The sequence below is a fragment of the Myotis lucifugus genome, unplaced genomic scaffold, assembly GCF_000147115.1.
Source record: "Myotis lucifugus unplaced genomic scaffold, Myoluc2.0 scaffold_245, whole genome shotgun sequence".
Taxonomy (NCBI): Eukaryota; Metazoa; Chordata; class Mammalia; order Chiroptera; family Vespertilionidae; genus Myotis; species Myotis lucifugus.
Window position 1 is genome coordinate 352437 of NW_005871293.1, and position 18321 is coordinate 370757.

General features: G+C 38.3%; 1 protein-coding gene across 1 annotated transcript in view; it reads right to left on the reverse strand.

The window, feature by feature from the left end:
- The window catches only part of CPED1 (cadherin like and PC-esterase domain containing 1), a 274615-nt gene that overhangs the window by 126978 nt on the left and 129316 nt on the right, over nucleotides 1-18321 (reverse strand). The window contains exons 13-15 of the mRNA XM_006098705.3: nucleotides 16647-16697; nucleotides 12252-12438; nucleotides 11085-11253 (exon numbers count right to left, since the gene is read on the reverse strand). Of these exons, the coding sequence (XP_006098767.1) occupies nucleotides 11085-11253; nucleotides 12252-12438; nucleotides 16647-16697 (407 nt within the window). The remainder of the gene's footprint in view (nucleotides 1-11084; nucleotides 11254-12251; nucleotides 12439-16646; nucleotides 16698-18321) is intronic.

The following is an 18321-nucleotide window of genomic DNA, read 5'->3' on the forward strand; positions in this document are numbered from 1 at the left end:
ACAATATGATTGGCAAAGGATTTCTAAAGATTCCCTGTAACCTAACCTCATTTGGAAACTTTCTTCTATAGAAAAATAAATTGATTTCAAGTTTCTAACAAGAACCTACAAATTAACTTTCAGAGCCAAAGCCTTTTGGAAAACATGCTTATTTCAGCAACCCAGTTTTGGAGTGAAGTGGAGTGGCTAAGAGCCTAGCTTGGAAGCAGCAGAGTTCTAGAACCAGGCTTCCTGGTTCAATCATGGGCTCTGCTGTTCTAAGCTCTGTGACCTTCAGCAAGTTCTCTGTGCCTCTGTTTCCCCATCTGTGAAATGGGAATCATCAAAGTATTTACCTCATATTGTTTGGTTTTGAGAATTGTGTGACTAAATGTAAAGCAATCAGAAGAGGGCCTGGCACACAATTGGTGCTGAGAAAATGTTAGGTACTGCACATTTTAAGTATTCTCGAAAGTGACAAATCTCTCATCTGTGAGGACGCAACTGGCATTTGGGAAATATCCAAAAGTTATTTGGAACAAATTTTGATTTTAAAAAAAGCGAAGAGAGTTTAGCAGTTTTGGTCAAGATTATGCTGTGAATATATATGATGAGACTCATGCAATCATTCAGTTTATTATCAGGTCTGAATAAATTTATTATCTCTTGAAGGGGTGGCCTTCAAATGATAGTTTTCCTAGAGATTACACATACTAAAAATATTAAATTACTTTATGGCTATACGTGTGCCTGATGATACTCAAGAGACCATCCTTAACTTTCCTTGCTCATTCCTAAAAAATGGCACAGGGAACATTGGTCTCCTTGCCTTTAATGGAGTCTACCAAATAATATCTCTGAAGGATGTTCCTGTGTTTGACAAAAAGAAAAACAACTTCTCTTCTTTTTGGTAAGTAACTCTTGAAGTCTTAGTCTTTCAGTTGACATTGCTAATAAGATGACATACAAAATTGTGCAACTATCAAAATTAAAACACATGGCAGGGCAAATTTTACAGTCAATTCTGGAACTTTTGTTTTATCACATTCACTACAAAATTTTCAGTATAGTTTATTAGCACAGGCGGTTTGTTCTGCAAAGCCTTATGCATTTTTACCTTTCATTATAGCTAAACTAAAATATAAGCAATTTAAACATCTCCATTTCCGCTTACTAGATCCCAGTAGGAATAAAAATCCCATCTTAAACTTTCCTCTTATACCAGCCTGAAGACATTTTATCTTGTTATATTTTACAAACATGTATATTAAGCTCTTTCTGTGCCCAGGCACTATTACAAGCTCTTCACAATATTAACTCGGTGTTTTACTTAAATCCACGCGGTAAGGTCGGTACTGTGATATCCCTACCTGACAGATGAGAAACTTTCCCAAGGTCTCCAACAGGACGTGGTGAACTAAGACTCGAATCCAGACAGCACAAATACCGTTTCGATCAAAGTAATTAAGAGAGATTATTTCACTTAAAGAAAATTCTTCCCTTTCTACTATTTCTTGAACCTTTGAAATCTTGTTCTCTCAACTTTATTAGCAATTTAATTTTAAAATAACCTATCAGGTTAAGCACTCCACATGCAATGTTGATTTTTCTAAATTATTAGGACTGGAAAGATCATCCTCAAGCATGTGGGGCGGGGGTGGGGGAGAGAGTAGAAGAGGTAGAAACTCAGAAGAGTCCGTGAAAGTCTGCACCACATTGCTAAAGAATGGGATTCCAAAGCGATGGAGGGCCACTGGGGTGGGGAGGCCTGGTCTGCTTTGAAGAGTGAGATCATGCTCAACGTTTTAAACTCATTAGTCCTGCCTAAAAAAAGGATGTGGGTAAAAAAGAAAAAAAAAGACAACGTAGTAGCATTTTCAAAAGAAGCTCAATATGTCAGGCAGTCAAGTGTCTTAAATCTGCCTTCAGGGAACATATGTCAAACCAGCCTGTAGTTTTACATTCAGTGGAACCATCTGCAAGGAATAACCCACCCCTCGATCTTAGTCCTACAACACATGCACTCGAAGGAAATGGTCCAGTTGGTCAAATGCATCTGGAAATTTTCTCAGCATTACCTAATGGAGACATTAGGCCAACCTTTCTTTGAACAAAAAAACAATCTGTTACTGCCTGCTGAAAGAAAGCACTTCAATGCCTTTGACTAGTGAGGACAATATAAATAGGCCAAATGACATAATATCAAATTTACCTGTGTTTTTAGAACCACCATTACCTATTACTCATAACCACCTTCTGAGCCCTTGAGAAGAAAGCAATGCGAGCTTCTCACAGATGTATATTTCTAAGGCAATTTTAGACTTAGTGGCATTATTCTTTGAGAACTATAATAATTGCTGGTTCTCTGTGCTAATAAATTATACGGAAAGACCCCACATAATTCCAACATGTAATATTGTTATATAGACACTGATTTCATTATCATTAAAATTATGAATGGAATAATACACGTAAACACTTAGTACAGTTGCTAGGACAAAGTAAGTGCTCAATAAATGAAATTATAATCATGTATATTTAGGCCAGAAATGACTGACCTTAGTATGTTTGTTGCTGTAGTTATATTCAGCTTCATATTGTAAGATACTAGGCTAAGATTTTTTTTTTTACTTGGGGTTTTTCACAATTCTGAAATTGTATACAGCATTGAGTGCAATTATACATTATTTCCTGGGACACGGGGTCAAAACTTTCATCAGATTGTTTCCTGTAAAATGTCAAGAACCACTGGCCCAGACGAATCATTTGCTTTAACTTGTCTCACACAGAGCTAAACTCTGTTGTTTGATGAAGCCCAAAATGTCTTTTAAAAAAAGAACTGATGTTCCAGACTTTGTCTGGTAGGAGGAGGAGGACTTATAAAAACGTTAAACCTAGTCCCCAATATCTCCCCTTCTCTTACCACCGCCACCCTCGCTATCCTGGTCTATGCCGCTGCTACAGTTAGTTTGAACTTGAGAAATGAGGATGACAACGGAGAAAGAGAGACGAAAGATCTAGAGGCCTTTGGAGTGATTAAAACCCACAGAGAAGTGGATATTAGGAATGGGAGTTACCAAAAGAACTCCCTTTATCTGCTCTCTTTTGGTCACAATCTCTTTCAAAGTTTCAAATGTCACAGTTGAAATCTGGGTGCTCTACCTGGAATATTTTATTTAAACACCCCTCATGGTTCCTTTCTACTTCCCTATCCAGCTCAGAAATCAGAAGACTAATTCTTAGAATGCCAAGACAGAAACTTCAAATGAAAATGTGTGTATCCGGCAGCAGGCTGTCCCCAGGGGAACTCGTCTGCCTGCTGGCAGAAGCCACGAAGACCTAATTCTCTTCCACATTGTATTGGCATGACTGCGCTAACGGTAGGAAAAGTTTGTTTCCTCATGTAAAGGAAGCAGATGTGACTGGGAGAAACATGGAGAACAGATGTGCTGAGCCAAAAGCTTTATTGGAATGGCAATTCATCTGACCGTGAGTTACAGAAACTCGTGGGCTGAGTGTTCAACATCATTCTTTTTCAGCAACTCAGAAAGATAATTTATATAAGCACCAAAATAGATCACGGATTAGAGAATACATCACTCTCACCTCTGCTTGCTTTTTAAGAAAACTGTGCTAGACAGAAATAGGCCAGCCTTCGATGCATGTCAGAGCTCGCGGGCCACTAGGGAGGCCTCTACGTGCAGCATGTCTGGGTGTGCAAACTGCTTCTGGAAATAAAATCTCATTGTTCCCACTGCCACATGGGATTTGGAGAAGCTGGGGAAGGACTGCTCAGTCCCTGCACACAGAACTTGAAAGACTTGCAAAGGCTAAGTCAAGGGCACTGGACAAGACTGGAAAGAAGGCCTACAGCCCGCGTCACTGACGATGGGACGGATGCCTCTGCTACGATCCCTCAGGGAAGTGGGAGCGTGGGGACCCCTCCATGAGGCACAGTGGGAACAGTGCCCGGGCACACAATACTTTTAGGGGCCCAGGAAGATGCTTGAATTTCCTTTAAAATTAGAAGAAAAAAATAAACTTTTTAGTCAACAAAAACAGTCTCTATCCATAGCATTTTTAACACTCCAAAAAATATATTTTGTTTTATTCCTTTAATTTGGTGTTTTTCAATAATTAAAGTCACTCTTTTTTATTTAATTTAAATTATTTATTGTTTAAAGTATTACATGAGTCTCCCTTTTCCCCCATTGACCTCTCTCCGGCTGCTCCCACCCCCCAGCCCATGCCCTCACCCCCCTACCGTCTGTGCCCATTGGTTATGCTCATGCATGCATACAAGTCCTTTGGTTGATGTCTTAACCCCTCACTCCCCGCCCTCCCTCATAGGTTGGACAGTCAGATCAATGCTTCTACGTCTCTGGTTCTATTTTTGTTCATCAGTTTATGTTGTTCATTATATTCCACAAATGAGTGAGATCATGTGATATTTATCTTTCTCTGACTGGCTTATTTCGATTAGCATAATGATCAGAAAGGATATATACACCCCTATGTTCATAGCAGCACAATTTACCATAGCTAAGATTTGGAAACAGCCCAAGTGACCATCAGCAGGTGAGTGGATTAGAAAACTGTGGTACATCTACACCATGGAATACTACTCTGCTGTACAAAAGAAGGAATTCTTACCATTTGCAACAGCATGGATGGAACTGGAGAGCATTAAAGTTACTTTTAATGATTCTCCTTCATGGACTATAAAAACAGATAGGATTCATTTTTAAATGATAGATGCTCTTATTTTTAAATTTTATTTTTCAATTATAGTTTACATTAAATATTATCTATATACAGTATAACAGCAACATATTCATCTTCATATCAAAATTGTTGTAAAATAGAATTTTAAGTGTTTTTGCCACAGACAGAGCCCAGGACCCATGAAGGTAAAAACTGCAGCTCTGTGGAAAGCCCAGTCCCTCACTCTCCTTTCTGACTCCCAGCCAGTTCCCCCGTCCCGATGCCTTTAAACTCCAGCCTCCTCGCCCGCCCTGGCTGGTTTGGCTCAGTGGATAGAGCGCTGGATTGAAGGGTCCCGGGTTTGATTCCAGTCAAGGGCACATAGTTGTAGGCTTGATCCCCAGTAGGGAGAGTGCAGGAGGCAGCCAATCAATGATTCTTATCATTGATGTTTCTCTCTCTCTCTCTCTTCCTCTTCCTTCCTCTCTGAAATCAATAAACACACACACACACATACACACACACACACACACACACACACACCAAAAAACCCTCCAGCATCCTCAGTATTATTGGCTCCTATTTTTTTGCTGTTCTTTCTCTATATACACTTGCATGTAATCCCCAGAGGCACATCTGTATAAAAAGAGTTTTCATGATGATGATGATTCAATATTGACTGAGCACTTCATCATGCACTAAACTTATGCTAAAATGTTGCATTTATGATCTAATTAAGTGAGTCCTCAGCACAACTTTGTAAAATAGGTACTATTACTAGTTCTGTTCTTAAAGAGAGGGAAACAGATTTTAGGAGCTTAAATGCCTTATACTAGGACACACAACCAATTACGCCAGGCAGAGCAGGACCCTCACCTCAGGTTCCCTTGTTAGCCATTATGGGCATGGGTCTTAGAGTCAGTCCATGGCTTTTAACCAAGTCCTAGTTTAGAAAATGTCTTGAGGTACTTTGTTAAGATGCAGAATTTGCTCTGATGAAATAATTTCCACAGAGGAAACAGGCTCTCACCCTCTTTATAGAACTAGAACAAATTCTGACTTTTGCAATGACAGCACTGAGCATTTCTCTACAACGGAGGCTGTTGTCAAAAATTAAATCACATTCCTCTGGAATATGGAGGCACGCAAGGTAACTGTAAGCCACTAAAATGAGTATGTCATTGATATTACAACTTTAGAAGCAAACATGTCTTTTTATTCAGTAATTATTGATAAAAGGTCTTCTGTTCTTTCATTATAGATATTTGCTAACATATTAGGCAACTATAACTTGAGTTGTTTGGTAATAGTCCTCTGTGGTGTTGGAAAGGTGCAAAAAATAAGTGGGAAAACTGTAAAGCTTTTCCAAATGCTAGAACTGGAGCCATTCACACATCATTTAATAACTCAGCATCTAGATTGCTAATTATTTTTTAAAGAAAGCAGCAAATGCTCGTTTTAGATGGGTCACTAAATGCTGGTCAAGACTTTTCTTCAAGTCTTGGCATTTTCTCTTTCCTTGGTATCTTCCTTTTATTAATAGCAATTTATTTTAAAATGAAAGCTGTTTCTAGAAATGAATTCATGAAACATATTCTCCTACACTTCTGATATATGATGTAGATTTTATTTATGGCTTTATTTTGGCAAAAACACTTTTGGGGCAAATTACATATGAGACCATAGATCATCTATGGAAATCAACATCTGTGGATACTATATTGTTATCCATGTAATTTTTTTATTTAGACAGAGATATTAAAAGAAATATTTCCTCCTAGTATCTTAATTTCCTTAGAACATAAATATATTTTATTAATTCCTAAGCATGATATATCCTAACCATAATAGCAGTTTATTACTTTCTAAATCTTGCTTCCTAAGAGCAAAACATGCTACTTGGGTAAATCAAAATGAAATAACAGTCTATGTATCTTATATGGCTTTTTAACATCTTATTAAGAGTCATATTTTCTATAAATGAATGCCTATTTCTGATTAGAATAATTACATTAGCCAGAAAAGAAGGCCCATTAATAAGTAGAATAAAGAACATCAGGGTAGTATCACTGATGGGAAAAAGATAGGAAGGCTGACTCTTCAACATTTAACATTGAAGGATTACCTCTAAATAACTCATACCACTACAGAATTCTTTTTTTAAAATATATTTTATTGATTTTTTACAGAGAGGAAGGGAGAGGGATAGAGAGTTAGAAACATCGATGAGAGAGAAACATCGATCAGCTGCCTCCTGCACACCCCCCACTGGGGATATGCCTGCAACCAAGGTACATGCCCTTGACCGGAATCGAACCCGGGACCCTTGAGTCCGCAGGCTGATGCTCTATCCACTGAGCCAAACCGGTCAGGGCACTACAGAATTCTTAATAGAAATAGAAAAATAGGACCTCTCATTGGTCTCTATCAGTGACTCTCAACTGGGATTGATTTCACCTCTGAGAGGACATTGTGGATTGTCACCACTTGGAGAGGGGTGTACTACTGGGATCTAGAGGGTAGAGGGCAGGGATGCTGTTAAATAAACATCCTACAATGCACAGCATAGCTCCCCAAAACAAAGAATTATCCAGCCCTGCTATCAATAGTGCCAAGATTGAGAAACTTTATTCCTAATCTGGTTGTTTTATGTAAGTCAAGTAAATTAGCTCCTTTCCCTCACTGGTACTAACATAACTAAGAGTTGCCTCTGTGACAACCATATACATTCCAGTTGATGATATAATTAGATACAGACTCTAAACTAGAATAGTTATTTATGGCTAAGTAGGCACTTAACAATGTTTGAGCACATAAAGGATACAAATGTCTATTAGAAAATTAATTAAATTAGCCGATTATTCACCAAAAAGTCGTAGTAATTGATTTTTTAATTGACTGGCAAGCCTTGTATTTGCTTTCTCTTTACTGTCAGTCTTTGGTGAGAGGATCAAGTGAATAATTGGCATTCAGAAAGAAGTTGAGAGAATGAGGGAAGGAGAAATTAAGAAGCTGATTAACCACAAATTAGAGTCTCCTTTTTGGCCATTTGAAGGCAGATTGCTTCTTACATTTGTTTAAAATTTAATAATTGAGCCCATTAGACCAAAATCTAATTTGAAATGTAAGGAGGAATTGTAATTTTCCCCCTTAACCAACAGACAAAATATAATTACAGTTTAATTCATTTCCTTTTAGGTTCCCCGTAAGGCTTTGGAGATCCCACTAGAACAGCCTATCACTTATCTGCAATAGTTGACTCTGGACTTCAGCCTTAGGAATACAATGAAGGAAGGCACTGTGGATGCTGACAGAAAAGAAAAACGACAATTCCGAAGACCAAAAGTTTTTAAGTCTCATAATGCATATCTAGTTAGCTATTAACGTCAATGGAAATTCTGAAATACCTAAGAAGTGATGGGAGGTGGGAACTTTTATCCCTCACTCTTGGTATTCTAAACTTCAACATGGTATCAACTTGCAGTGAAACCCACAGACTAATAATGAAAGTAAACCTAAAGGAGAAATAAGGAAAAGGTCTCTGGATTAGGATTTTAACTTGAGTGTCTGGTGAGAAAACCTCTGTGATGCCTTCTCCCAGTTCCTAAGGAAGGGGCTACAGTAATCTACCTTATTTATTCATTACCTGTTCAGTCATTTGACAGTTTATGAAAGGAAGGCTAAAAAATACTAATGCTTATTAGACGTCTTTCCATGTTATAGAATACAGTACTGCCGGGGAACCACACAAAAACTTTTAATTAAGACCTGGAAATTATTCTTATACATGACTGAAATACTTTCCTTCAATCACCTGTAAGACACATCTCACAAAAAAATTCTAATATTTTTCTTCAGATCATAGTAACAAATGCCTAATATAATCTACTGCCTAATGTAATAGCATGGTAATTAACTGGTCTTAATCAATATATTATATGAGAATGGAGACATATCTTGGAAAATAATAGCTACTTCCCCATTAATGCTTTTATCTTACATTGTTAAGGTATAATTTATATCCAAATAGATAATTTATAATAGCCAAATACATTTTATGTATTTTACATACAGTAAGTTACATAAATCTTAAGAGCATAGTTAATTAATTACATTTCTATATACCTACATACCAAGTGGTTTTGGGGAGCTATATAACCACCCCACCCAGGTTAAGATATTTGCCCCCAAAAATTCACTCATGCTTAGAGGTACCCATACCTTCTAGGTAACCGCTATTTTGATTTCTATCACCATAAGTTAGTTTTATCTGTTCTTAAACTTCATATAAATGTAATACAGTATGTCTTATGTCTGGCTTCTTTTTCTCAACATAGTGTTTTGGAGATTCTTCCATTTTGTATGTATTAATACACATACATGTCTCAATAAAATTATGTTAAATTGGTTTACCCCTTTTCTTATTGAATTGTTTACAGCTTTGAGCTATTACAAAGACAACTCATATTAAGAGATCTTGTGCCTTTCTATATCAGCTCCTGACAATTTTTCTTGATTCCTTTTCCCCTAGATCCGTGGTCGGCAAACTGCGGCTCATGAGCCACATGCGGCTCTTTGGCCCCTTGAGTGTGGCTCTTCCTAAGCCTTAGGAGTACCCTAATTAGGTGAATAACAATGTACCTACCTATACAGTTTAAGTTTAAAAAATTTGGCTCTCAAAAGAAATTTCAATCGTTTTACTGTTGATATTTTGCTCTGTTGACTAATGAGTTTGCCGACCACTGTCCTAGATCATGGAGAGTTACAAATGTCAGAAAAAATAGCAGATGGCACCAACAGATCAAGGAGTTACCTAGTGGTCTGGCTGCCAATCTCCATGGTCACCTCTTGCCCCCACTCACCCCACCTAAGGATTCTGGGTTTGTGTAGAGGGGGCTTCTCCCCACTTGACTTCCTCGGGCAGTTCTTCCTGCCGGCAGACCAGGCCAACACCACTCTCTGAAGGACAATGGCACCTGCTTGCAGTAGTTTACTGTCTTTGGCTCGAAAGGGTTACTCCCCAAGTAAAGCAAACTGAAGAGTGGTAACAGAGAGGAACATGTTTTCCAGTTGTCTCCATAGTCTAGCCCAGTTTTTGCACAGAAGCATATTCAGTAGCTATTACACAGAGAGGATGTCCAATAGGTTTGGAAATGCTACACACTGTAGCTTCTCCTTTGGAAGATCTGCCATTTCAATCAATGTAGGAAAAGGGCAGAGAAGTCCCACCATAACGAAACCTACTTGCCATTGCTTCATAAATGTATGTGGCATGGACCCTAATCTTTTCCACCTTGTAAGTTCACCTGTTATTGTCTTTCAGAATAATGGTTCCATCCTGCCTGCTTTAGAGCAATCTTTAGGCCAATGTGAAAACCCCTTTGAGATGGTGGTAGTTCATAAGTTAAAGATATGTGTTTCCTTAAAAAATATCCATCTCAGTGATGGGCACCCTTACAAAATAGTGTTAAACTCTGGGGAATAGATGAGACTGTGATGGTGGTGAGTAGAGAGGGGAGGATACTGTACTTGGCCACTACATGCAAGAAAACATGGTAGATACATATCACTCACTGAGTCCTTGCAGGCCATTATTCTCTTACTGACCCTCTGTGCTTTCAATGTTCCAAGTGGCATAAAAAATCACTGTGACATGATGCATTTAGTTATACTTGCTGAGTGGATTAGTACATATGATAATAGTACCAATTATTACTTCCCTAGAATCACCCATAGGGAGGGTATATGATGTGAGGAAATGTAGAAGTTTATACATAGAATCCTAAAAAAGGAGGAAAAGACAGAGGAGAGAATAATCAAACAAGACAAAGTCTCTGGGAAATGTTTACCTCCTCCAAAATCAATAGGCTAAAACACAGGATGTGTTGCTCACAAGAGAAACTACAGCTTTTCGGAACGATCAAGGCATGAGAAGTGGATTCGAAATATATCTACCCAAGCAAATTAAACCTCATTCATTGGGTATCCCATCTGTAAAATAGTTCCATAAATTTTCCTCTCATTCTTTAAAATAAATTCTGCCGAAAGTAGTTTAAAATTTCAAAGTAGATCCAGGGACAAATCCAAGAAACACAGCACAATTTAAAAGGGAAATATAAAACCAATTTCATAACTAAGTGTGAGTACTCAGACTTTTTTCATATTAACCACAATAGATCCACTGAATTCAGTCAGTGCAGGGAGGAGCCACCCACTAAAAAGAAAACCACTCATAACAGGGTATCTTAGATACCTGGCTGAGACTCCTGCTTTTTTGAAATGAGACCACAGTTTGGATTGAAAGACATACTTTTCCCCCCCAAACAATTTTCATTTGGCATTTTTCACCTGGGTTATATCACTTCCAAGTCAATCCAAGTGCAAAGGTAAAATTCACTTACCTGCACAAAACCGCATGCCATAAAGTCCTCAAACAAGGGCAGACTTGGACGGTCTTCTCGATAGATGGTGAGTTTGTACGTGATCATGGTCTCACCCTGGGCCGGAGATTCATGCACCACAAGCATTGAGATTCTGTTTGTTCCTAAGCCCAGAGGGTAGTTGGCAAAGCTGGAGAGAGAAACGTCTATTCAGCCCAAACGAATTCATACATCAATATTAAGTGCCTGTAATTTGTCTGTACGATTTCACAAGAAACCTAAAATGTGAAATAAGTATTTTCACTTCTGTTTCCCAGTACTTTGGTTGGTACGCTAGGAGTTATCTTGCTAAGCAAGTCATGTCTCCTATAAATGTAGGAAAGGGAACTAATATTTATTAACCATCCGTCAGGGTAATACATTATCTCATTTAACAATCACAACAACTCTACACAAAACCATGATTGTCCTCATTTTAAATATAGGAAACATAACTTAGAACCAGGAAACAAACTGCCCAAGTACATGGGACAGTCAGGTTTGGGACCCAGCTTTGTCTGGCTGATTCCTCTTTTCTTTTTACTACATTTTCTTGGCTCCCAAGGATACAATAGCATTTCTTTCCCTACAGCGTGGGAACATGAGTATCTTCCTTGCTATGGACATGGATATGAAAAGGTTTTATCTCCTGTTCAAAATTACAAACAAAATAGTTGGTGGCTCTCAACAGGGTCAGAAGAACAAAATCCCAGTGAGATGAGGAAAGTTAACGTGACTCTGTCCACAACATGTTTATTAAGTAATCAATTCCTGAATATTCAAAAACTTGGGGAGTTGGGTTGGTAGGAGGCCACTGTTCAGAGGGATTAACTCTTTAGCAATCTAAAAACATGAGGACAATAATAAACTAACTTCTCCCTTAATGAGTCCTCTTTGATATTTCATATCACAAGATCCACTCCTGTTAGAACATGGTTACCAAGATCCTATAAAAGATTGCTCATAGATCAGCAGAGCGCTGATGTGTTCTTTGTAACCACACGACACCTGAGAAGTGGAAAGATTTCACACCCTGTTAGTCTCTCCAACTGATCTCGTGCCTCAACGTTTCCGAACCACCTGCAAAGGTTGCCTCGAATGTCTGCTTCCCACTGTGACATCTTCCCTCAGCCTGGCAGCATTCCCTACCTTGGCCCTGCCCGGTCACGCAGGTACACCTTGCACTGACAGTTAGAAGTCTCCACTCCAATTGTCACGGTTACCACATCAAAAGGGACTTCAGAGTAATAATCTTTGATCTTCGGGTTAAATTCCGGACTTAGTTCCAAATGTGGCTGTGTGAAGATCTGCTTGATATGACATTGTATGTCTTCATCTGTGTGTTTTTTAAAATGAAAAGGAAAAGACAAATTGGTCAGAGTGGATTTGTGACTCCCATTTGTCAAATTTTGTAGAATTTGGCTCATATAACAGCTATTGACTTTACTTGGTGTCATGAAGATCATATATTTTGTTCAGCCCTTTAAGCTTTAAAGGCACAGGAGGTAGGAAAATGTCTCTCCAGTGGATTGATAACATGTTCATGGCATTTACTGCATATGTTAAGCAACAGTGAATCTGGGGTGATGACTCTGTGGGGTGGTGACAGAAGAGACCCAGCAGGGAAAGGAGAATTTCTTACCAGGAAGTGTCATTAAACTGCCATTGGGTTGATAAAGTAGCTTGTAGGCAGCAGGATGGAGCAAAGAATGTGTACTCTAATCTTATACCAAACACTCAGATCTTATACCAAACATCACCGAGGTCCCTGCCCCCCTCCCTACCCCAGGCACCTCAACCTAAGAAAGTACAGTGAAGTGTAAGAAGGTGATGCGATTTTCTGCTCAATCCTACTCAGTAATTTACATATTACTTCATACCATTGATTCTAAGCCATTTTAAAGAATGTTTCTATTTGGTAGACTAATGTTTACAAAGTTATCTTAACAAGCAAAAATACCAGCCGCTGCTAAATTATATTGTGTCCATCCTTGGAGTAACCAAATTACTCAAAAGAAGCTTAGCCAATGTTTTTCAAAAAAATATTAACAAGTCTTTCATTCCATAAATACTTTCCAACCGACAACAAGGTTTCAGTAAAGAAAAATGTAAAAAAAAAAAAAGAAATTCTATAAAAATTGGTAAAATGAAAGTGTCTTCACACTGCCTTTAAAATACAATGTTCAGTGATGTTTAACAACTTAGCAACCAAAAGGTAACAGAATTCACTGCAGGGAGTTATACAACTGAACTTAAAAAAATGATTATCTTATTAACTGTTGCCTCTTCCTCCATTTTTACATGGCGATCACAATGAATTTCTTTTTTTTGTTGTTTTGTTATTTTTTCCCTTTATTGATTAAGATATTACAAATGTGTCCTTATCCCCCCAATGTCCCCTCATCCCCCCAATCCTGCCCTCACCCTCACCCCCTGTTGTCCACATCCATCGCTTATGCTTATACAATGAATTTCTTAACATCAAATCTGATGATTTGTCTCCAGTGTTTTAATGTTTTCTTATCACCTCCAGAATCCAGCTCAAGCCCCTAATGAAGCAGGTGAGGCATTTCACAATCTCTTCCTTGCCTTTCCTGCTGTTGCATCTCCCCTTCTATCCTGGATTTGTGCTTCAACAGTACCAACATTTTTTATCTCTTTGACAGGCATGGAGAGGCACCACCAAATCCATGGTTATGTGTACCACTAGCTTTAGGAATATGTTATTCTAGTTCTGAGAACTAGGTCACAGTATAACTCCCATTGTTCATTAAAATGATGAAAACAAAAATATCTGTACATTTCTGACCCACACTCTATGGTTTCCTCAGGCAGTAGAAGAAAAAGCTATTCAGGTATAAATTAGGACCATTAACAATGCAACTGATATATTGTAATTTCATTGTAGGAAAAACTCTTAATGAAAAAAAAACCACTAGTCAATTCAGTTGAGGAAGTCAGTGAATTGAGTAAACTGCCAGCCTGATTAATTTTATTTGTTACATAAAAATTCTATCTGGCTGGTAGATGTAGGTAGATTCCACCATAATTTTGATGATCACACCAGCTCCTAAATACTTTATAACAAATTAAAACATAAAAGAATGAGGGTGAGATTACGTTATTAGATTTCATCTTGAAAAGGCCCATACCTTTGTATTCTAATTCAACCGCTTGTTAAGAATGCATTTACAGATTTAAAGACAGAGAAGCATCGATCAGAGATGCTCAAACCTGAGAGGGAAGGTAGGGGAGGGTGGGGATAAGGGGAAGAGATCAACCAAAGGACTTGTATGCATGCATATAAGCATAAGCTATGGACACAGACAACAGGGGGTGAGGGTGAGGGCAAGACTGGGGGGATGAGGGGACAATGGGGGGATAAAGACACATTTGTAATACCTTAATCAATAAAAAGTTTAAAAAAAAAGAATGCATTTTTTCTTCAAAGAATGTTTTCGGGCATAGTCTGTGTTCAAGGCACTGAGGTCAGCACAGGAAAAGCAGGCTATTGTAGGTCATGAGGCTGATGAAGTGGAGACGGTGACCCAACATTCCCCTTCCAACCAGCTCCGCTCAGTGGTAGGAAAGGCCATTTCCTGGGCCCGAAGGGCGTTTAAACACTTGCACGCCCTCCTACGCTCAGACCAGTTAAGTAAATAACAAAATAGAAAGTGGTTTTTTTTCTTCAAAATAATAATCATAGGAGGTGTACTTCACTTTAATATATATTCCTATCAGTCGTGGAGAGTTCATTTCTCTGTAGTTGACACCGTCACTTAACAGTGGAAGTGTCCAATGAGGCTCTCCCATTGCAGCACTGAAACAGCCCTCCAGGAGGTAAAATGCAGAATCTTACGTTTAAGCAAGATTTTACCAAGTCCCTGTTTGGGGTTTCAGCGGAAACTTCACCTCTGGCTTCCCTGCTGCATCGTAAACCCCTGCTTGAGAGCTGACTTAGGCCTGACGTCACATTCCACTGAATCATCCGCGTCGCCTACAAACACGTGGTGTTGCCTTGGCATCCTCTCCAACCCAGTCCCAGCTTGTCTCTGGCCTGCTCACCTGAGTCTACGGGGACCCCAGGATGGTAGCAGGCTGCGTCATGTACTTGGCAAGTCCACATGGAAAAGCTATTTGAAGACTTGGTTGCTTTTAATGTGTTTCTCCTAACCACAGACTTTTATTGCCCTCTTGAGAGATAATCATAACTCATATTAAACACGAAAACACCCTAGAGTCTGAAATATAACCCCACCTGTCCTGAGGCATTATTAAGTTATCTTTAAAATCTCATACCACGAAAGTAGGAAGATTAATTATGAAGACACAGGTCAGACTCATTTTTATTGGCATAAAAACATGAAAAGGGCCCTAACAGGTTTTGCTCAGTGGATAGAGTTTCGGCCTGCGGACTCAAGGGTCCCAGGTTCGATTCCAGTCAAGGGCATGTACTTTGGTTGCGGGCACATCCCCAGTAGGGAGTGTGCAGGAGGCAGCTAATCAATGTTTCTCTCTCATCGATGTTTCTAACTCTCTATCCCTCTCCCTTCTTCTCTGTAAAAAAAACCAATAAAATATATTTAAAACAAAAAAAAAACATGAAAAGGGTGAAGAACATATCTAACACTTTTACAGTATCTATGTCATGTTGCCTGGGAACTGATAAAAAAAATAGAGACAATCTCATGTAGTTGCTTCATTTTAAAAATGATAAAGTAGAAGACCAAAGAGATACAGGGCTTTCCTGATGCTTCTTCAGCCCAGAGCCCAACACACAGCAGGCTCTATAATAATAAAAGTATAATATGCTAATTAGACTGGACGTCCATCCAGACGACCTTCCGGATGAAGCCAGGGCTGCGAGGGAAGCCCAGGTCCCAGGTGCAGGAGGGAAGCCTGTGCCAGCAGCCAGGGGAAGGAAGGCCTACTCTTGCACAAATTTCGTGCATTGGGCCTCTAGCGTCTATATAAAGCAGAGGAGCTAAGCTTGTCCACTTGAGCAGCCTCCAGGAAAAGCCGCACCCTCAGGGCCCCTCAAAATGAATTTGGAATATACTGGCCTTAAACAAGCATAAAATATTTTTATGCAAACGTGATAGATATTGACTCATTCAGAAACCTCGTATCTTCTGAAATTTTACTTAAACAAAGAGCCTAAAGATACACAAATATTTTGCCAGATAAGTATCACATGATCTCACTCATATGAGGAATCTAAAAAACAAACTAAACTGATAAAATAAATCCCGAGACATAAAAACAGGGCAGTCTGTCGAATCTGAGGGAAGGTGGGAGTGGATGGGTGGGAAGAGATTAAACAAAGACTTTATATGCATAACCCATGGACACAATGTGGTAAAGGCCCAGGGAGGGGAGGTAGGTTGGGAGGAGTCATTGAGGGAGGGGGAGGGTATATCTGTATTACTCTCAACAATAAAGATAAATTAGAAATTTAGAGAAAGATAAACAAAATAAAGTGATGATTTATTCGAAGCAGAGCTGTGCCTGCTAGTGCTGCTGAAACCGCCCACAGGTACTCACCATTGCTGCAGTGCACTTCTATGGTTGCATTCATAATTTGTTGAACCACAACTAAAAAATGTAAATTGAACACAATCAAAATTTAAAAAGACACATTCAGGAATCTCAAACACAGCATAATTTAATAAATCATATTTTATTATTTAACATTATTACATCAGAAAGTACTTGTAAATTAAACTGAAAACCACAGTAAAACAAAACAAGTTATTTGGTTCAAATCTCACAAGAATGATAATTTCAAATAGGGAAATATTAAGGGGGCAATATGAATTGTCTAAATGCCATTCATTGCCTCACAGTGATCGCTCATGATTCCTTCTAGTTCTATAATCCTATGGCTATTATTTCCCAAATTATTAGAATTACAGCAATTCCATCCTAGTTGGGTCAACTGATACTTCCTCTAAGTTTCTGAATTAAAATACTTCTTAATAAATATTTATGGTACAAATGAGTGAATAAAAACACAGTGCTTAAACCATTCATTTTACAGAGCACAAACTGGTGGGAGAGAGTAGAACGGAATTTCAGCTCCTCATCAGTTCTTCACGGGGCCCACTGATTCATTCTACTGAAGCAGCGATTTTCAAACTTTGGTGTGCCTAGAATCATGGGAAAGGCTTGCTAAACACAGAATGCTGGGTCTCATACCCAGAGATTCTGATTCAGTAAATCTGAATTTTTCAAGTTTCCCCCGTGATACTGATGGTGCTGGTCTGGGGACCACCCATTCAGAACCACTGTATTGGATTAAACCTTGATTTTTAGTAAGAAAACTTTGATTTTTTTAAAAAAAATTGTAGACATGGTACTTTTTATTTCTAAAATCACACATATTTTCTTGTAACCAAGAGTTCAGCATTTTTTAGAAAGAAAAAATTAGAAAATAAAATAAAATCAAAGAAAGAAAAAAATTAGGATTTATAGATAAAATACAAGAGATGAAATAAAAATCACCATTAATTTTCCTTGAGGCTCATGTTGCTTGTTTTCACTTAACAATATATCAAAAATATATTTAAGGTCATAAATATTCTCCCACAATATTATAATGGATTTATAGTATTTTATTGGATGCTTACAGTTTATTTTATTTATCTGATCCACTAGGATTGCAATAGTGATGGTTTTTATTTATTTTATTAGTAATTTTTGTAATTAATTTTGTATACATTTTAAATGATTTCCTTAAAATGAATATCCAGAAGTGAAATTTCTGGTCTATAATAATAAGTTGCCCGGTTGGTGTGGCTCAGTGGTTGAGTGTTGACCCATGAACCAGGAGGGCATGGTTTGATTCCTGTTCAGGGTACATGCCCGATTGTGGGTTTGATCCCCAGTAGGGGGCATGTAGGAGGCAGCTGATAGATGTTTCTCTCTCATTGATGTTTCTATCTCTCTCTCTCCCTTCCTCTCTCTGAAACCAATTAAAAAATAAAGTTAACAAATACTATAAAAAAGAATAACTTTAAAGCTTTCTTATATGTTGTTAAATGGCCCTTTACCAAAGGTTCTGATTCATACATCTATCGGTAGCATCAGAATATTTATTTCTCTTCAATCTCCCCAACTCTTATTATTTTTAAGAAGGAATACCTCCAAATATGAGGAACAGCACTTCCTTGTTAATTTCATTTTAGATTGTTACTGAAGCTAATGATTTTATGTGTGT